Source organism: Phyllobates terribilis, unplaced genomic scaffold, assembly GCF_046119375.1.
Source record: "Phyllobates terribilis strain yellow unplaced genomic scaffold, ASM4611937v1 Scaffold_2__4_contigs__length_985480577, whole genome shotgun sequence".
Classification (NCBI taxonomy): domain Eukaryota; kingdom Metazoa; phylum Chordata; class Amphibia; order Anura; family Dendrobatidae; genus Phyllobates; species Phyllobates terribilis.
This window is the reverse complement of record NW_027362762.1, coordinates 76572728-76594817: the sequence shown is the minus strand read 5'-3', so window position 1 is coordinate 76594817 and position 22090 is coordinate 76572728. Positions and strand designations below refer to the sequence as shown.

At 45.4% G+C, this 22090-nt stretch overlaps 1 protein-coding gene across 2 annotated transcripts in view; it reads left to right on the top strand.

Moving 5' to 3' along the window:
- The window catches only part of ARHGAP42 (Rho GTPase activating protein 42), a 343252-nt gene that overhangs the window by 227756 nt on the left and 93406 nt on the right, over positions 1-22090 (top strand). For both annotated transcript variants that reach the window (XM_073662146.1, XM_073662140.1), the window contains one exon: positions 15905-16015. In XM_073662146.1, coding sequence (XP_073518247.1) covers positions 15905-16015 — 111 coding nt within the window. The remainder of the gene's footprint in view (positions 1-15904; positions 16016-22090) is intronic.

Sequence of the window (22090 nt, the reverse complement as noted above, 5' to 3'; positions counted from 1 at the left end):
GAAAAATGTATAGATGGGGAATGAAAGTAGGAGTAAAGAGAATGATGGACCTGATGATGGGAAAGACCCAAAGACAGTGCTGCTGTTTTCTAGTGTAACACCCCTTTTGGGCTTCCACGGTACGCTGGGTGTTATGGGGGGTCTCACCTCTCTAGGGCGCAGTGCCTCCACCTGAATCTTGATTGGAGCTCTCACGGGGACTGCAGAAGGACTGATATCTTCTGCCAGGGGCTGATTCGGGAAGCCCCTGCCACAGCTCAGTACACACTCATCCGGGACAGGAGTAAAACGATTTAACAGGTTTATTGCTATGCAGCAGAAATGAGGTGGATTTAAAGAAATAACATACAATACAGGTAACGGTGCTCTATAAAAATCATATACACATCACAATCTAATTCTTCCCCAACCCTGCAAATATAACGTAGCAGGGTTTCCCTTTTCTTGTATTAACTCAGTCCAAACGTTGGGGCCTAGTTGCCGCGGATGTTGGCGCGCAAATTTATAACCGTTGGTGCACTTAGATGAACATTAACGTAAAAAGTCTGGGGCGTAGTGTACTCACTGTAACTGGCGCTGGTAGAACCACAAGTCTCAAAAGGGGCACTCACGGTGCGTCTCAACCGGTCGTATGTTTCCCTGGACACCAGCTGGGGGTGGCAGGATTCAGGCCTTTATACGGTGGGAGTGCCGGCAGAACTCTCCGAGTCCTTGATGTCACTTGCTTCACCGGGTGACAGGGCCGCGCTCTCTCCAGCAGCGCGAGTATATCAGAGGGGACGGCAACGCTCCGCAGCGTAGAGGGATACAAGTCCACAGCGCTCCGTCTTTCACAACAACAAGCTGCCACACTCCCTTTCCTCTCTAGTTTTACTTTCACTTTCTCTCCAGCTCCCTCCCCCAAGTCCCTCCTCCCTCCTATCCTTCCAGGCTGTGTCATCTGACTGAAACAAGGGTCCATGGGAATTGTAGTCCACTGCAGCTCAGGGAAAAAACGATTAGTGTCTGTAAGTCCCAGTATACCAGTAGCTGCTCTGACAGCTCCATGTGCAGGTGTTACACTAGTAATTGTTTTATCTCACCAGAGAGCTGGAATCAGTGTTGCACTGCTCAGTACTGTGAGTCCATGCTGTGCTCCATGCTGCTGTCTGTGGGGGACTGCTACAGGGAGATAGCAGAGCAGGATCTTTTTCATTGTGTGTGCAGTGTATAAGAGACAACAGCAGTTTTACTCTGGAGATGAACTTAGGAAAAACTGATAGTTTGCTTCCGAGTCTGCAGAGGGATAAACTAGTGAAAAATGGCAGATATAAGTCACCTGAAATGACTGGTACACTTTAAAAATGGCAACTCTACGCAGATGATGCCATAGGCTAATTGCTACTCAGAGATTTAGGCTATATTTGCACGCAGCTTTTTTTCTGCAGTCAAAACCTGATCTCTTGGCAGTAAATACGCTGCTTTGAAAACACCAGTTTTTCTGCATCTACGAGACGTTTTCACAAGATTTTTTGTTTTCGTGGATTACATGTGTAGTTTGTCTACAGTACATGTTTTATTCACCAAAAATGCTGCCAAAATTCCTTGAAAACATTTGTTGCGTTTTTTTGCAGCAGTTTTTTCACTTTCTCATTGTTTTCTATGGGTGAAAAAAAAAAAAAAAACACTGCAAAAACGCAAAAAGAAATGACATGCTGCGGATTTAAAAAAAAAATGATGCAGTTCTCAAACTCAGGCAGGAAAAAAAAAAAACAAGCGTGTGCATGAAATCTCATAGCTTTTGCTGGTTCTGTAAAAAGCCGCTTTTAATTTGCAGAGAAAAAAAAACACAGCAAAAAAGTTATGTTCACATGTTTAGGATTTTCGGAGGAAAAATCTGATGTGTTGGCAGGAAAAACGCTGAACAAAATTAGTGCTTTTTTTATGTGTTTTTCCCATTCATTAGAATGAGTGAAAAATTCTGCAAAAAATTATGAAAGAATTGACAAGCTGCAGATATGAAACTATTGAAAATAAGCAACCTGTGCATGTGACATCAGAAATCTCATTCACTTTTTCTATCGATAGTAAAATGCTGCATTTTTCATTGCAAAAACAGCACGTGTGAACATAGCCTTAGGGCTACTAGACACCGGTGCAAACTACTGATCCCCCATGTAATGAGGAATATAGCATTACTGCTCCCGCGGCTTTCTTTCAGATGACTGTTTACAGACGGTTTGTTATCTGAACATTGTAAATGTTGCACATACGGTTTACTGTTTATGTAAGTCACAATAAGCGCTGCTCATAAGTGCGCGGTTTTCCTTCATCTTCTGTGAATTTAATCCAAAAAAAGTTGTTATACAAACAGACGACATACTTTCCATAGCCGTGAACTGGTCCTAACGGAGGCAAACACATCAGATTGGACCTTCTAGGTGGCCAGAAGAGAAACACCAACACAGGACATATCCGGTTACTTTACATGGGAGGTCACGACGTCGTAAATTATGTGTCCTGTGGTTGTATGGGATAACAACTCCCAGCATTTCTTTTCTTGTTTACAGATGGTTGTTATAAGCAATAACCTCTCCTGACATTATTCTCTTATGGCCAAGCTGAGGCCTCATCCTGATAGAAACGAATCGTTCAAGAAGTGTTGACCCATAGTTTAAGGTTAAAAGAAGACACAAGTCCAGCCTGTAGCAAAAAAGTATTTTGCCCCTTTGACACCACTTGACTTTGTCAGTCAACGTGCGACTATTAGGCCTAAAACTCAGAGCATGCAGTAGCTGCGTGAAACTGAAGGGCAACGCGCGTCACTCACTTAGTGTTGATGCAAAATTGTTGGTGATTGTCCTTGGCCACAGCAGCCTGACAGCCAGGCCATCAGAGTCTTTAAAGCAAATTTATAAAATCGTGATTTCGATCTTTAGACTTGATGAGGCTGGTGTATTTACTATGAACATCCATGTCAGAACGGCTGCATAATCTTAAAATAAAAATGAGAATTTTAAGAGTCCCGCTTTATAGCTGGACTCATAAAATCATAAGCTTTCAAGAAGGATTACGCAGCCAGTCTGACATGGGTTTTAAAAGTTACCACATCAGCCTCATCAGCTATAAGAGATTTATTTAATAATATATTGTAAGGTGGCAGCTGGACAGATCCTGAACGGGGGGTATGTGGCACAGAGGTGCCCAGCCTTGGTGATGTAGGACCTGGAGAACTAGGCTTCAGCACGTATAGTGCTGAGAAGTGCTTTAATGGGCCTGAATTTGGGGTCCAGGTTTTAGGAGCAGCCATTAGAGCTGGGAGGGATTGGCCGTTCCCTTACCTTAAGTCCCAGGACTTGGAACAGGCTATTTAAGGCAGCTGGTGCTGCTTCACTGCGGTCTGTGTGTGGAATGAGGAAAAAACCTGTGTTATACTGAGCAGTCTGCTGGGAGGGACTGACCAGAACTTACTGCGCTTTAAACGGTAGAGCCCCTGTCTGTTGTATTGAGGACTGTTTGTTTTATTGTTTTGCGTTAGCTTTGTGCTAAGGAAAGGCTGTTTTCTTTTCTGTGAAGATTTATGGACTTTAATAAATCTACCATTGTTTTGCACCAAGCTACCTTGTGCCGGTACCTACATCAACCGCTGCCAGAGTCAGAAATCCTTACAGTATTTAATTTTTTTTGCGAAACCTGATGACTGATCCACTTGAAATTTCCTAACTGAAACATGCCAAGAGGAGATATTCTGGAGATGGGATCTGGGAAGGGATATATTGGGCGCAGCATTGGTGTTGGATGGAAAGATTTTAATATTAGTCTTTTGCCGACATGGTTTTGGGAATTGCTGTAGTCCTAGTTTCAAGTCCAACATTGGATAAAATCGTCATATAGTTTATCTTCTCCCGATGTTTGTGTGGGTTTCTTAGGGTTCTCCAGAAATTGTCTTTTCAGGAAAGGGAAATTGTGACTTCCTCTGGGGATGGTGTTCATAGACCAGTGCAAAATGTTTTCACCCTGTTTAGGAAATAAAGTGCCCTTGACAGAAGGGGGCTGGAAGCAAGTGTAACTAGATGGAAGCCCCACATGACCAGGATGGGCCAGGAGGGTGTAATTTTAAATCCCAATATCGGGATTGGTTATAAGCCTGGAGGGGCGGGCATTGGAAAAGGTGGGGGGATATAATAGGGAAAAGTGCGGGAAAACGGTCAGTCCAGGAAGGAAGTCAGTGGGGAAAGTTGCTGAACTCAAAAAAAAAAAAAAAAAAACTGCCACTTTCCCATTGTTGGGTACACTTACCAGGACTATGGAAACCATGGATTCCCTGATCGCCAGAGTGAGGGAGGCTGCCAGATCCAGGCGTGGAGGGTGGCTGGAGTCCCAGCTGTCGGGATTGCTGGGGAACGCCGGGGCAGAAGAACCTCCGTCAGGAGCTGGAAGAAGCGGCAGGAGGACGTGCCCCCCCGAGAGGCTTTCCCCGGAGATGGTTAGCACGGGCAGCAGGCGCAGGCTGCGGAGCCCCTCGGGGGACCCTGCTGCGTCCGGTGAGCGCACCGGCGGAACGCCCCGCCAGCGCGCCCGCCGCGGCAGGAATCCGCCCAGCAGGCCTGCGGGCTCCTCCAGCATCGGGTCGCGGTCCGCGACTGAAGTGCCCCGTTCAGCTGTAGTGCGGCCTGCTCCGGCGGCGCGCCGCAATACCAGAGCCCGGGCCGCGCCGGAAGCAAGGCCCGCGCTGCAGCCGCGTCACCTTCCGGTGGGCGGGGCCTTACCGGAAGTATGTCAAACGTCACTTCCGGAAGCAGCGTCACGTGACAGGGGCGCTCAGGAAGTGAGCGGTCGGCGCTTGGACATTCCCCCCACTGCAGGAGTCGGCGTCGCTGCACGGCGCCGCTTACCCACCAGGAATCGGAGCCCCAGAGCGGATGAGGGTACCAGAGGGACCACCAGCACGGCAGGCACACCTGGCGATGTACCAGTCGGGGTGCCTGCCAGTAACATCAGCAAAGGGAGACAGCAGCCCCGGTGCACGGGCAGGCAGCAGCAATTCGGGGACCTGCTGCCTGGCTCGCGTCAGCAAATCCATGGCAGCGGAGCGGCGGGCAGCAGCACAGGGATGCCTGGCAGTCACCCACGGACCACCACGGATCGAGCTAGGGAGTCCGGGTCTGGAAGTCGAGGAGTGCCACGGATGGCGGGGAGGACCGGAGCCGGGACTGTCGGAAGACGATCTGCGGGGACATCGGCTCGTGCCCAGGTTCCCCCTGGTGACGGGCCTTGAGCAGCAGCAGGAGTCTGGCGGATTGGAGTGTGGCGAGGATCAAGGTGAATCCAGGATTCATCAGGACTCGGGATGTTCGGCTGGCGGGGACACAGCACCTGCTCAGCTTGGTGAGTATGCGTCCATGTATTGTTTGTCACCTGCTGGGTCATTAGTGGATGGGGGAGGTGATAGGCAGTTCGCTGGGCCCAGCGGGGAAAATATTAGGGGAGGTCGTGGGTCAGACGTAGTGGGTCTTAGGGATATTTTGTTTAGCATGTCGCAAATTTTGGCTAGAATAGACGGCGGTGGAGTTAATCAAGGAGGGCTGTTACCTGCGGCGGCGTGGGTACCTAGTCAACCGGTGTTGTCGCAGGTGGGGAGTGAGTCGGCCAGGTCGGCGGTGAATGCAGCCGGGACACCTTCTGGGATATCGGTTTGTGTACAGACAGAGAAGGACAAAGCGGATACCGTAAAACTGGATGATAGGGCGAAAGGGGAGGTATATGTGTGCTTTGAGGGGCCATTGGGGGCACACTTAAAAAAAGAGGTAAAGGAAAAAATTTGGTGGGATGACTATGTTGAAATTTTTTCCCTTCTTCCGCTGGAAAAGTTTAATCTGGATAAGGGAAAAAAGGACGATAGTAAAAAAGAGAAAGAAGAGAAGCGTAGGTGGAGGTTGATTCCTCAGACGTTTGTTAATTGGTTGCAGGCTTTTGCAATATTGGCTAGCGTTACTGGGGAAAAAGCTCCGGATAATTGCTCAGGTTTATTTTGCTACCTTGATGCTATTGGGGAGGCTCATCGTACTTACGGGGGTCAGGCGTGGTTACCATATGATGTGCAATTTCGGCAGAGAAAAGCAGTCCGCCCGGAGATCAGATGGAATCAAAAGGACATTGGGTTGTGGCTGAAGGTTATGGCCCCAGTGAGGTATGGGCAGTCCTTTCACGGGTGCAGCAGTAATGGGAACCAATCAGCAGGACACGGGGGAAGTAGTCAGGGGGCACACAGCTCTAAAAAGGAGGCGGGAACTTGCTGGCAATTTAATGACGGCCAATGCAAGTACGGGACCTCCTGTAGATTTAAACATGTGTGCTCCCATTGTAATGGAAGTTCAAATGGAGCATCAAAATGCTTTAAGAAGGGTAAGGGAAAGCCGACAGTGGGTACCGGTCAAGGGGGTGACTCCGGTGAGGGTTCACGCGATGGCCCCCTTTCTAAGTACCGTATATTCCGGCGTATAAGACGACCTGGTGTATAAGACGACCCCCCTACTTTCCTGTTAAAATATAGAGTTTAGGATATATTCACCGTATAAGACTACCCCTTTTCCAACGCATACCAAACACCGGTAAAAATTAAAAAAAAACAGATTTGAATTTAACATGGTCCTTTTTTAATTTAAATTCTTATGACATGCAGGTATATAGCAGGAAAACTGTCACTCATAAACATATTAAAATAGGGGGGACCCCACGTCATTTTTTGGGGGGGTCCCCCATTCTAATAGCTAGTAAAGGCTAGGTATTCAGCTGGGGGCTGATATTAGTAGCCTGGGAAGCTCCGTGGGTATTACCCCCTTCCCAGACTTCAAACATCTGCCCCAGCCGTCTGCTTAACCTCCGCTAGAGACTATAATGATGGTGGATCCCACGCCAATTTTCTTTTTAAAAAATCCTTTATTTTAACACTAAATGACAATTGAGGGGTTAATAAAGATGCAGTCCCTAAATTATTATTAATTTTGTAATTAATTTTTCCCAAAAATGTTGACGTGGGCTTCGCCATATTTTTGTGTCCAGCCAGGTACAGCAGGCAGGAACGGGCTGCCCCCAACCACCAGCTGCCTATTTGTACCTGGCCAGACACAACAATATAGGGAAGCCCTTTTTTTTTTAATTATTTCATGAAATAATTAAAAAAAAAATACGTAGGGCTTCGCCCTATTTTTGTGTCCAGCCAGGTACAACTAGGCAGCTGGGGGCTGGAATCTGCAGCGCAGGGAGGCCCAAGCTTTCTGGGCCCCACCCGCTGCAAATTGCAGTCCGCAGCCACCCCGGAAAATGGCGCGTTCATAGAAGCGCCATCTTCTGGCGCTGTACCCAACTCATCCAGGGCCCTGGTGCGGTGGCTCACTGGGTAATAAAGGGGTTAGGGCCAGCTTGGCATTATCAGCTGGCCCTAAGCCCGAAATTCATGGGGTCACGCCAATATTAGACATGACCGCCATGAATTTCTAGTAAAGTAATTAAAAAAAACACAACACCCAGAATAAAGTCCTTTAATTGAAATAAAGACACAATTTTTTAATGTTCTAAATTAAACCATACTTACCATCACGCCCATTCCAGCTGAAGCCAACGATCTCCTGCAATAAAAGTAAAATAATAAAGCAACCTCATCCTTACCTCTCCATGGTTCCCAGGACCGGTCCAGCTCTGCTACATTCACATGACAGGCTGGACCGCAGCAGAACGCTGCCGTTCAGCTTGCCATGCGGCAGACACTGAGAAGCGCAGGCATGCTTGTGCTCCTCAGTGTCTGACTGTGACGGCATCCAGATGAGCCGAGATCATGTCCAATGAACTCGGCTCACCTCATGCACGTCACTGACAGCGTGGGAAAATTCTCCTGCTCCCCGCATGCGCAGTAGAAGTTTCCCACGCTGTCAGTGACGGACGTCCAGGAGGTGAGCTGAGTTCATTGTCGGCTCATCTGGATGCCGTCACAGCCAGACACTGCAGAGCGCAAGCATGCCTGCGCTTCTCAGTGTCTGCGGGATGACAGGCTGGATGGCAGCGTTCTGCTGCGGTCCAGCCTGTCATCTCGATGTAGCAGAGCTGAAGCTGTCGTGGGAACCATGGAAAGGTAAGGATGATGTTGCTTTATTATTTTTCTTTTATTGCAGGAGATCGTTGGCTTCAGCTGGAATGGGCGTGATGGTAAGTATGGTTTAATTTAGAACAATAAAGGATTGTGTCTTTATTTCAATTAAAGGACTTTACTCTGGGTGTTTGTGTTTTCTTTTAACTTTGACTATGGGGTTAGTAATGGGGGTGTCTTATAGACGCCTCTCCATTACTAACCTGGGCTTGATGTCAGCTGGCATTATAAGCTGACATCAACCCCAACCCTATTACCCCCTGCCACCGCTACAGGGCAGCGTGGAAGAGCGAGGCTAAGTGCCAGAATTGGCGCATCCTATGAATGCGCCATTTCTGGGGCGGCTGACGCCTGGTGTTTCTAGCCTGGGAGGGGGCCAATATTCATGGCTCCCTTCCTGGGCTATTAATATCAGCCCCCAGCTGTCTGCCTAGCCTTTGCTAGCTATTAAATTAGGGGGGACCCCACGTCATTTTTTTTGGGGGGTCCCCCATTTTAATAGCTAGTAAAGGCTAGGTATTCAGCTGGGGGCTGATATTAGTAGCCTGGGAAGCTCCGTGGGTATTACCCCCTTCCCAGGCTTCAAACATCTGCCCCAGCCGTCTGCTTAACCTCCGCTAGAGCCTAAAATTAAGGGGAACCCCACGCCAATTTTTTTTTAAATAAATCCTTTATTTTAACACTAGATGACAAGTACAGTAACCAACACTATCACTGTACTTCATATATATGTGACTGACATGTTTCTATCTATCTAATCTATGTGTGATGCTCTATTCTTTCTGTTATAAATTGTCGGGTACAGATGCTGAATTGCCGGCCGGCTTTTTTAAAGAGACGGTTCATGAAAACACTATTATTTGTTTTAATAAATCCTTTACACTAAATGACAAGTACAGTAAGCAATACTGTCACAGTACTTCATATATATGTGACTGACATGTTTCTATCTATCTAATCTATGTGTGAAGCTCTATTCTTTCTATTCTAAATTGTCGGGTGCCGGCTTATGCCGCTGCTGAATTGCCGGCTTTTCATATATTGTCACAGAAGCGATGCGAACTTCCCAGCTCCGGACACAGCGCAGCGCTTCTGTGACAAGTGAAAGCTGTCGGCACAGAAGCCCTGCGCTGTGTCCGGAGCTGGGAATACGCAGCGATGTGTCAGTTTCAGCACAGAAGCGCTGACTGTCTGGACCTACCGCCGCCGTATTTTAACTCCCTCCACCTTATATTAACTCCGACATGGCAGGGATACGGCCACGGCAGCTTATTAACACCCCCAGAGTATCCCCGCATGTCAATTTCTGAAAGTTCAAAAGCATTACCGGCGTATAAGACGACCCCAGACTAGACAGAAGATTTTTCAGTCTTCAAAAGTCGTCTCATACGCCGGAATATACGGTAGGTATCCGGATCAGTTGAAGGCTAAGGTCATTGCAGATGGTTTTTGGAAGGGTTTAGAATCCCTCTTCCTGATCATGAGGTCCCCTTTTCAGTTAAAAATTTGACGTCGGCTTCCCTTCATCCGGAAGTGGTTAGTGTGAAGTTGGCTAAGGAGGTGGAATTAGGCAGGATGGCTGGACCGTTTCAGGAATTGCCTAGTAGCAAGGTGATTGTTTCGCCGTTGGGGGTTGTGCCCAAGAAAGAGCTGAATAAGTTCCTTTTAATTCAGCATTTGTCGTACCCGAAGGGGCTTTCGGTTAATGATGGCATTGCGCAGGAATTATGTTCGGTTTAATATACATCATTCGATGAGGCGGTGCATTGGGTACGGAGTTACGGGCCAGGCTCGTTGCTAGCTAAGATTGACATCGAGTCGGCCTTTAGGTTGTTGCCAGTTCACCCGGATAGCATCCCGTTGTTAGGTTGTTTTTGGGAAGGGGAGTACTATGTGGATAGGTGTTTGCCTATGGGTTGTGCTATTTCATGTTCTTTGTTTGAAACGTTTAGCACCTTTTTGGAATGGGTAGTGAAGGACTTGGCTTCTGTTAAGTCGGTCATTCATTATTTGGATGACCTCTTGTTTATAGGCCCCCCGCAATCGTTGTTGTGTAGGAATTTGTTAGGTACTATGGTGTAGGTAGTGGAGCATTTTGGCGTACCGTTAGCAGAAGAAAAAACGGAAGGACCTTGCACCATCTTAAGTTTTTTAGGCATTGTAATCGATACCCGAAAGGATGGAGTGTCGGTTACCTGATGATAAATTGAGTTTGCTTAAGCAGGAGGTCGACAGGATCGGGAAGTTGCGCAAGGTGACCCTGAGGGAGCTACAATCGCTGTTAGGGCGTTTGAATTTTGCTTGCAGGATTATGCCAATGGGCAGAATATTTTGTCGCAGGTTGTCAGGAGCGACAGCAGAAGTGCGTGCGCTGCATCATTTCATTCGCCTAAATAAGGACCACAAGGAGGATCTGAAAGTTTGGAAATTGTTTTTGGAAAGTTATAACGGCAGGTCGTTAATCCAGCAGTAGTTTTTGAACAGTTTTGATTGTGAGATATTTACTGATGCTGCAGGAGGTGCCGGTTACGGGGCCTACTGGAAGGGGCGGTGGAGCATTGGCGAGTGGCCGAATATGTGGAAAGAGAGGGGTCTTACGAGGAACTTGGCATTTTTGGAGTTGTTTCCTATGGCTGTGGCGGCGAATATTTGGGGGGAGTGTTTTGCCAACAGGAGAATTCGGTTTCACTGCGATAACATGGGAGTGGTGTCTGTCATCAACAGTTTGTCGGCCTCGTCTCCGCCTGTGATTAGGCTACTGAGGGAACTAGTACTTTGTTGTCTTAAATTGAATGCTTGGATTACAGCAGTCCATGTTCCAGGTGTACAAAATTCCATAGCAGATGCCTTGTCTCGTTTTCAGTGGGATCGTTTTCGGAAGCTAGCACCAGAGGCGGAGGACGTGGGGCCGGACTGCCCTTCGCGTTTGTGGCAGCTGGTTATGGAGGAGCGGGATGGTTAATACAGGAGTCCATCACAAGGCAGACCTGGGCATAATACGAGGCAGCGTGGCGAGTATGGCAAAGTTGGATTCTGCAGTGGGGTGTGATGGAGACTGATGGAGATAGAGAGATGGCGTTGTTGTTTCTCGTGGGAAGGGCAGCTGAGAGCGGATGGTCGATTTAAAAAATTGGCAAGTTTGTTGCAGGTTTAGCGTTTGGTTTAAAATTGCAGGGGATGAAGGATGTTACGAAGTCCTTTTTAGTGAAGCAAGCTCTCAAGGGCTTTAGGAGAGGAGGTAAAGTGTTGGATAAACGGAGGCCGGTAACCTTTAGTATTTTGGAACGTTTGGGTTTTGTATTGGATAAGATTTGTTGTTCAGTTTTTGAAGCCACACTGTTTAGGCTGGCTTTTTCATTGGCGTTTTTTGGCGCGCTAAGATTAGGTGAATTGGTGGCACCAAGCAGGAATAAGGTTGGGGGTTTCTTTGCTGAGGATGTGAGCGGTCGAGATGGGGGCATTGAATTTTGGATTAGGCGGGGGAAGACAGATCAATTGGGCAGAGGTAAACGAGTAATATTGGGTGAGGTTATTGGATCTTTTCTTTGTCCTAGGAGATGTTTATTGGCTTACTGGCAGGTTTGGTCAGGGCGGAAGGGCACATTATTGTGTCATGAAAATGGAGAATTTTTGGCACGTTTTCAATTCATAGCAGTGTTTAAAAAAGGGATTGCTGAGCTGGGCCTTAGCCCTGAGGTATACGGGTCACATTCATTCAGAATTGGTGCGGCATCAGAAGCGGATGGCTTGGGGTTAGGCAAGGATGTGATAAAACGCATTGGGAGGTGGAGTTCTGATCGTTACCTGTCCTATGTAAGGCATTAGGTATGCGGTCTTATGTAATTTATCTTTTGAGATTTGAATACCTTTTGGTTGTCTTGTTGCAGTTGGCGTCCCGTTGTTAGTTTGGATTCTAGGACACTCTTTCGTCCATTGGGGGGCGCTGAGGGCGGTCGTGAGGCCAGACGGTAGGCAATTGGGTTTTAGCAGAGAGCAAGCGGTGGTTCGGTGGCTGGGTTTTCGAGGGATGGTTTGGAGAAGGGTGCTGCCAGAATTCCATAAAGCAGCTCGTTTGGATCAGGCGCCGGAAATTTTGGTGGTGCATATGGGGGGGAATTATTTGGGGTCTCGGCCGGTTAGGGAATTGATGAGGGACATACGAATCGATATGTTAAGGTTATGGACATCCTTTCCTGAGGTGTTGACAGTATGGTCTGACATTGTGCCCAGAAAAAATGGAGGGAGGCCAGATCATTGAAGGGAATTAATAGGGCACGTATAAAGTTGAACAGAGCTATATCAGCTTTTGTTACCAGGAACGGGGGAGTAACCGTGCGACATCTTGATCTGGAAGCAGGAGTTGGAGACTTTTGGGCAAGGGACGGCGTACATTTGAATGATATTGGCATTGATTTATGGGCATTGGCCATACAGGAGGGGATCGAAAGGGCTTTTGCGGTGTTGGGGCACTCACGAGCCTGAGGTGGTCAGGGCAGTTCGTTGGTGGCGGGGGGAGTTGGCACAGAAGTGTCAGTGCAACGAATATTGGATAATCACAGGCAGTGCCTTGATTAAGTGGGGTGATCTGGCATTTGGTTTTGGGCTCTGGACAGGGTTTTACCCTGGGAGCTTTTGGTGCCCTCGAGCTGGTGATGGACGGCTGAGGGTAATATGGTGGTTCGAGTTCGGTTTAATGTATGCCAGATCTAATTTTTAACTCCAAGAACCCTCCCTTCTTATTTATTTTATAACACTGTTAATATGTTAATGTTGTTTGTTAATAAAATGGCCGCTGTGGAACCCGGGTTGGCAGTACACGGTCATGAGAGCTCTCTCTCTCTTGAGCTTCCCATACACATGTACCCTCAACTAAGTTGAGTATGTATGGGGTGAAAAAAGTTCGCTGTGGTAAGACTCCTCACAATGTCCTTGATCCATTTTTTTCTTTAAATGTTTTCATTGAACATTTTCCAACATCATTTTTCAAATGTAGAATGTCATCAGGAAAAAAGTGAGAAGAAGGGAAGGCAAGGGGGACATACGGGGGGACATATGAGTGATCATGGTTCCTGGTTCATGTGTCCAATCCTATATACACTGCTCAAAACCATAAAGGGAACACTCAAATAACACATCCTATATCTGAATGAATGAAATATTCTCATTGAATACTTTGTTCTGTACAAAGTTGAATGTGCTGACAACAAAATCACACAAAAATCATCAATGGAAATCAAATTTATTAACCAATGGAGGTCTGGATTTGGAGTCACCCCCAAAATTAAAGTGGAAAAACACACTACAGGCTGATCCAACTTTGATGTAATGTCCTTAAAACAATTCAAAATGAGGCTCAGTATTGTGTGTGGCCTCCACGTGCCTGTATGACCTCCCTACAACGCCTGGGCATGCTCCTGATGAGGTTGTGGATGGTCTCCTGTGGGATCTCCTCCCAGACCTGGACTAAAGCATCCGCCAACTCCTGGACAGTCTGTGGTGCAACGTGACGTTGGTGGATGGAGCGAGACATGATGTCCCAGATGTGCTCAATCGGATTCAGGTCTGGGGAACGGGCGGGCCAGTCCATAGCTTCAATGCCTTCATCTTGCAGAAACTGCTGACACACTCCAGCCACATGAGGTCTGGCATTGTCTTGCATTAGGAGGAACCCAGGGCCAACGGCACCAGCATATGGTCTCACAAGGGGTCTGAGGATCTCACCTCGGTACCTAATGGCAGTCAGGCTACCTCTGGCGAGCACATGGAGGGCTGTGCGGCCCTCCAAAGAAATACCACCATTACTGACCCACTGCCAAACCGGTCATGCTGAAGGATGTTGCAGGCAGCAGATCGCTCTCCACGGTGTCTCCAGACTCTGTCACGTCTGTCACATGTGCTCAGTGTGAACCTGCTTTCATCTGTGAAGAGCACAGGGCGCCAGTGGCGACTTTGCCAATCCTGGTGTTCTGTGGCAAATGCCAAGCGTCCTGCACGGTGTTGGGCTGTGAACACAACCCCCATCTGTGGACGTCGGGCCCTCATACCACCCTCATGGAGTCGGTTTCTAACTGTTTGTGCAGACACATGCACATTTGTGGCCTGCTGGAGATCATTTTGCAGGGCTCTGGCAGTGTTCCTCCTGTTCCTCCTTGCACAAAGGCGGCCCCCTCCACGTCTCCTGGTGTACTGGCCTGTCTCCTGGTAGCGCCTCCAGCCTCTGGACACTACGCTGACATACACAGCAAACCTTCTTGCCACAGCTCGCATTGATGTGCCATCCTGGATGAGCTGCACTACCTGAGCAACTTCTGTGGGTTGTAGAGTCCGTCTCATGCTACCACGAGTGTGAAAGCGCAACCAACATTCAAAAGTGACCAAAACGTCAGCCAGAAAGCATTGGTACTGAGATGTGGTCTGTGGTCCCGACCTGCAGAACCACTCCTTTATTGAGGGTGTCTTGATAATTGCCAATAATTTCCATCTATTGTCTATTCCATTTGCACAACAGCATGTGAAACTGATTGTCAATCAGTGTTGCTTCCTAAGTGGACAGTTTGATTTCACAGAAGATTTACTTGGAGTTATATTCTGTTATTTAAGTGTTCCCTTTATTTTTTTGAGCAGTGTATATGGTTCTCACTTGAGGACATAGAGAAGTGACCACATGGGTCCATTTAGGACATTGGTAGTCCAACAATATTTCTATGATGGCAGCCCTTCTTTGTGTTTCTTCATGAGGTTATGTTCCTTCTTGGAAGTAAACAAGGGTTCCTGGGTTATTATCTCCCCTAAGGTATGAAGGGAGGTTCGAAAGGATGAATAAGAAAAGAATTTGGAAAATAAATAAAAGGAAGGGGGAGACAAGATGTTCTAACTCCATCCAACCCTATGACTGGCCACTCAAATTAGCTGGCTGTTGGCCAAACCATACTTCGGCCGACAGCCTTTTCGGCCATCTCTCCCATACACAGTAGTGCTCAATCTACTGAGGGCTGTTGTGTTCTTTATGAAAAAGCCGTTACCAGACATGTCAATATCAGTGGCTTCGGTCAACATTAGTCTCATGTGTATGGAGGCTTTAAGGTCCTAGCCAGTGAGAGAAATAATGAAAGGAACGATGAAGGTTTTTAAGGTTTTTCAGATAGCAATTGCAGATCTCCAGTTAGAGAAGAAGAGTTCTACTTGGATCTTGCTCAAAAAACTTTTTGGTATCCTCTTGGATATCAATAATGGATTCTCTGCTTGATAAATGCTGGTAACGGTTGTATAACTGGCTCCCTTGTCTGTAAGAACTTTTTTTACTTGAGCTTCTTTCTCTGATCCTTCTTGCCATCTACATAATCTGTCGGGAGAGAGTCAGAGAGTCAATACATGTTAGATGGTTCCAACAAAACTGCGTTAGACCAACATTACTCCAATGTGTATTACAACCTTAAACTTCTGTCCTGGAATTTTCCACTCTAAAAAAATGTTTATCTTCAGGAGAAATATTCGTTCATGAAACTTCTACTGTACGGTTGAGTTTTTATTGTCAGAAATTACTGAACTTTCATGTGTCTTGTCCTGAAGAAGCTGATCCTGAGTGAATCAGATTGATCATATGGTTAAATGGTTCCCACTTTGACCAGCTCAGCAGTTTGCTCCCCAAACTGTATTCCTATCTCTGAAATAATAGCCCTCAACTATTGACCTGACCACCAAGCCTTGTTGATCGTGTTCATCAGAGAGTGAGGTGAAGAACTGGACAATCCCTGTAAATCTCTTGCCTTTGCTTTATTGTAGGCCGACTCCTTAATTGATCGAGAACACCAGAACTTCTACGATGCGTCTCTGGAGTACATCTTCAAAGTGCAAGAAGTGCAAGAGAAGAAGAAATTTGAGTTTGTGGAACCGGTTAGTATAATTGTCCTCAGATTTTTTTTTCTTGTTTCTTCTGCCATTTATTTTTTATTTTCTTGTTAAGTGGTTTCTTTTTATTGCACATTGTTGTTTTGCATTATTTATGCATTTTATTACGGAATTGACCGCCGAGAAGGCTCGTAAAGAAGACTTTAAACACTTTCCACAATTTCTAATTTGTAACGGTCTTGAAATCTGGCATCTAATTTAATGACTCATTGGATAGGATGAGTCATGTGTCTCATAAAGAAGAATCTCGTCTTATGATGTGACCTTTTGTAACGAGATTTTTTTTTGTATATGTCCATCTGTGTAATGTTTTGTTTAGCATAAGCTTAGCAGACATGGACAAACATGGATGGAATCGTAGTCTCTCCTTTTTTTTTTTGGTGCCAAAACCAATATTACCTCTTGAATTCCTAGGCACTTGTTCTTTATTAATCATATGACTTTTATAAGAAATGGAGTGATATGACCCTTCCCTCTGGTCACCGGAGAAGGGGATTGGGACCCCCTTATCCACTATTTACCCACAACTCCTAAAGTCAATAGAGGATAGTGTTAAAGGGGTTGTCAACTTTCAACCTTTCTTTCAAGAATTTATCATGCCCTAAACAGGTAACTTTGTAATATATTTCATATTGCCCTAGAATGGTGCAGTTGCTTAAAGAAACCCTCCTCCTCCCATCAAAGTTTTTATCCTCTTAATATATTGCAGTTATCATATTATACAACACTGTGTACTTACAATCGCTCATTTTGCCTTTCTACCCAGATAATTCTTCTCTTTCCTCTGCTCTATGTAGAAACAGGAAGTCTCCTTTTCCCTACATGAGTCATCCTTAGAATTACAATTCTATATCACAGCAAAGTAGAATTGTAGTTCTAATGATGACTCATGCAGGGAAAAGAGACTTCCTGTTTCTACACAGAGCTTAGAAGGATTCAGCTAGTCAGTTTTTAATCATTTGATGGCATAGACCTAATGGAAAAGAGAAGAATTAACTGGGTAAAAAGGCAAAAACAGCAATTGTGAGTGCACAGTGCTATATAATATGATAATTGCAATATATTAAGAAGATAAAACTTTCTGCCTCTGTTCTCGAGAAAAATGACAGTATGGAAGTAACAGAGGGCTCAGCAACAGCAGCAAGGTAGACTGGGTACTGTAGTTTCTGCTAAAAACGGAAGCTACAGGCGTGACCCCCTACTGCTTCCCTGGACCGTAAGGGAAGTTTGAGATTTAGTTCAGGACTGGTATGAAGGGCATATTTGGCTTTTCATAATGTGGTTTTACTAATGTGTTTATTTTGTATGGAGGGGGAACAGACTACCCTTACAAGTACTGCTTCAGAATAATCCTCTGGACAGAACTTTCTAGAAGGGAGAAGAACTGTTATTGCCAAAGCAGCCATTGCGTCCACACTAGAACATTGGGTGACCACTATCCATGTAGTCCTCCAGTTCAAGTGACTTTTTTTAGCTCCTGTTGCTAATTATACCCAGAAGTTGCATTTCAGGAAAATAAGCAGATAAGATTAGTGACAATATTTTTTTGCCAGAAAGCTTTGCTGTTTTACTTCCCATAGGAATTATTACTTTCCTAAGCGTTTATGACGAGGCCATTTTTTTTTTGTTTTTTTGCTTTTGCCTTTTGCACTTTTTTCCATAGGCCCCAACTTTATTTTTCCATTAACATTGTTTTGCAGAATGAGTGACACCATTTATTTTGCCATATAATGCACTGGAAAACTTGAAAAAAAAATTCCCAGTGGATTGAAATGATGAAAGACAAAAAAAAACACCATTGTTTTTTTGGGTGTCAGTTTTATGGTGTTTATTTTGATGTAAAATTGACCTGTCAACATGATTCTTCAGGTCAGTACAATGACCTGGAGATACCAAACTCATATACCGGTAGTTCTTTAATTATTTTAAAGGTTTATAAAAATTCAGAACTTTGCAAAATCTATCTATCTATCTATCTATGAAAAACATAGTAGAAACAGCACTCCAAAAATAGATGATTTATTAGCTCAGCCAGAGCTGTGGCAACGTTTCGGCTGAATACAGCCTTTATCTATCTATCTATTTATCTATCCATATATTTATCTATATCTATATTATATATTATTTATTATCTATCTATCTATCTACAGTACAGACCAAAAGTTTGGACACACCTTCTCATTTAAAGATTTTTCTGTATTTTCATGACTATGAAAATTGTACATTCACACTGAAGGCATCAAAACTATGAATTAACACATGTGGAATTATATACTTAACAAAAAAGTGTGAAACAACTGAAAATATGTCTTATATTCTAGGTTCTTCAAAGTAGCCACCTTTTGCTTTGATGACTGCTTTGCACACTCTTGGCATTCTCTTGATGAGCTTCAAGAGGTAGTCACCGGAAATGGTTTTCACTTCACAGGTGTGCCCTGTCAGGTTTAATAAGTGGGATTTCTTGCCTTATAAATGAGGTTGGGACCATCAGTTGTGTTGTGCAGAAGTCTGGTGGATACACAGCTGATAGTCCTACTGAATAGACTGTTAGAATTTGTATTATGGCAAGAAAAAAGCAGCTAAGTAAAGAAAAACGAGTGGCCATCATTACTTTAAGAAATGAAGGTCAGTCAGTCCGAAAAATTGGGCAAACTTTGAAAGTGTCCCCAAGTGCAGTTGCAAAAACCATCAAGCGCTACAAAGAAACTGTCTCACATGAGGACCACCCCAGGAAAGGAAGACCAAGAGTCACCTCTGCTTCTGAGGATAAGTTTATCCGAGTCACCAGCCTCAGAAATCGCAGGTTAAAAGCAGCTCAGATTAGAGACCAGGTCAATGCCACCCAGAGTTCTAGCAGCAGACACATCTCCTCAACAACTGTTAAGAGGAGACTTTGTGCAGCAGGCCTTCATGGTAAAATAGCTGCTAGGAAACCACTGCTAAGGACAGGCAACAAGCAGAAGAGACTTGTTTGGGCTAAAGAACACAAGGAATGGACATTAGACCAGTGGAAATCTGTGCTTTGGTCTGATGAGTCCAAATTTGAGATCTTTGGTTCCAACCACCGTGTCTTTGCGCGACGCAGAAAAGGTGAACGGATGGACTCTACATGCCTGGTTCCCACCGTGAAGCATGAAGGAAGAGGTGTGATGGTGTGGGGGTGCTTTGCTGGTGACACTGTTGAGCATTTATTCAAAATTGAAGGCATACTGAACCAGCATGGCTACCACATCTTGCAGCGGCATGCTATTCCATCCGGTTTGCGTTTAGTTGGACCATCATTTATTTTTCAACAGGACAATGACCCCAAACACACCTCCAGACTGTGTAAGGGCTATTTGACCAAGAAGGAGGGTGATGGGGTGCTACGCCAGATGACCTGGCCTCCACAGTCACCAGACCTGAACCCAATCGAGATGGTTTGGGGTGAGCTGGACCGCAGAGTGAAGGCAAAAGGGCCAACAAGTGCTAAGCATCTCTGGGAACTCCTTCAAGATTGTTGGAAGACCATTTCCGGTGACTACCTCTTAAATCATATCAAGAGAATGCCAAGAGTGTGCAAAGCAGTCATCAAAGCAAAAGGTGGCTACTTTGAAGAACCTAGAATATAAGACATATTTTCAGTTGTTTCACACTTTTTTGTTAAGTATATAATTCCACATGTGTTAATTCATAGTTTTGATGCCTTCAGTGTGAATGTACAATTTTCATAGTCATGAAAATACAGAAAAATCTTTAAATGAGAAGGTGTGCCCAAGCGTTTGGTCTGTACTGTATATATATATATATATATATATATATATTTTTTTTTTTACTTTTTTATACAAAGTTCAGAATTTATTTATATACACTGCTCAAAAAAATAAAGGGAACACTTAAACAACAGAATATAACTCCAAGTAAATCAAACTTCTGTGAAATCAAACTGTCCACTTAGGAAGCAACACTGATTGACAATCAATTTCACATGCTGTTGTGCAAATGGAATAGACAATAGATGGAAATTATTGGCAATTATCAAGACACCCTCAATAAAGGAGTGGTTCTGCAGGTGGGGACCACAGATCACATCTCAGTACCAATGCTTTCTGGCTGATGTTTTGGTCACTTTTGAATGTTGGTTGTGCTTTCACACTCCTGGTAGCATAAGACTGACTCTACAACCCACAGAAGTTGCTCAGGTAGTGCAGCTCATCTAGGATGGCACATCAATGCGAGCTGTGGCAAGAAGGTTTGCTGTGTATGTCAGCGTAGTGTCCAGAGGCTGGAGGCACTACCAGGAGACAGGCCAGTACACCAGGAGACATGGAGGGGGCCGCCTTTGTGCAAGGAGGAACAGGAGGAGCACTGCCAGAGCCCTGCAAAATGATCTCCAGCAGGCCACAAATGTGCATCTGTCTGCACAAACGGTTATAAACCGACTCCATGGGGGTGGTATGAGGACCCAACGTTCCACAGATGGGGGTTGTGCTCACAGCCCAACACCGTGCAGGACGCTTGGCATTTGCCACAGAGCACCAGGATTGGCAAAGTCGCCACTGGCTCCCTGTGCTCTTCACAGATGAAAGCAGGTTCACACTGAGCATGTGACAGACGTGGCAGAGTCTGGAGATGCCGTGGAGAGCGATCTGCTGCCTGCAACATCCTTCAGCATGACCGGTTTGGCAGTGGGTCAATAATGGTGTGGGGTGGCATTTCTTTGGAGGGCCGCACAGCCGTCAATGTGCTCGCCAGAGGTAGCCTGACTGCCATTAGGTACCGAAGTGAGATCCTCAGACCCCTTGTGAGACCATATGCTGGTGCGGTTGACCCTGGGTTCCTCCTAATGCAGAACAATGCCAGACCTCATGTGGCTGGACTTCCTGCAAGATGAAGGCATTGAAGCTATGGACTGGCCCGCCCGTTCCCCAGACCTGAATCCGATTGAACACATCTGGGACATCATGTCTCGCTCCATCCACCAACGTCACGTTGCACCACAGACTGTCCAGGAGTTGTCGGATGCTTTAGTCCAGGTCTGGGAGGAGATCCCACAGGAGACCATCCACAACCTCATCAGGAGCATGCCCAGGCGTTGTAGGGAGGTCATACAGGCACGTGGATGCCACACACAATACTGAGCCTCATTTTGACTTGTTTTAAGGACATTACATCAAAGTTGGATCAGCCTGTAGTGTGTTTTTCCATTTTAATTTTGGGGGTGACTCCAAATCCAGGCCTCCATTGGTTAATAAATTTGATTTCCATTGATGATTTTTGTGTGATTTTGTTGTCAGCACATTCAACTTTGTACAGAACAAAGTATTCAATGAGAATATTTCATTCATTCAGATCTAGGATCTGTTATTTGATTGTTCCCTTTATATTTTTGAGCAGTGTATATGCGGTGTATATATGTATATGTACAGTGGTGGCCAAAAGTATTGGCACCCCTGCAATTCTGTCAGATAATACTCAGTTTCTTCCTGAAAATGATTGCAATCACAAATTCTTTGGTATTATTATCTTTATTTAATTTGTCTTCAATGAAAAAACACAAAAAATTATCCTAAAGCCAAATTGGATACAATTCCACACCAAACCTAAAAAAGGGGGTGGACAAAAGTATTGGCACTGTTTGAAAAATCATGTGATGCTTCTCTAATTCGTGTAATTAACAGCACCTGTAACTTACCTGTGGCATCTAACAGGTGTTGGCAATAACTAAATCACACTTGCAGCCAGTTAACATGGATTAAAGTTGGCTCAACCTCTGTCCTGTGTCCTTGTGTGTGCCACATTGAGCATGGAGAAAAGAAAGAAGACCAAAGAACTGTCTGAGGACTTGGGGAAACCAAATTGTGAGGAAGCATGAGCAGTCTCAAGGCTACAAGTCCATCTCCAAAGACCTGAATGTTCCTGTGTCTTCCGTGTGCAGTGTCATCAAGAAGTTTAAAGCCCATGGCACTGTGGCTAACCTACCTAGATGTGGACGGAAAAGAAAAATTGACGAGAGATTTCAATGCAAGATTGTGCGGATGGTGGATAAAGAACCTCGACTAACATCCAAACAAGTTCAAG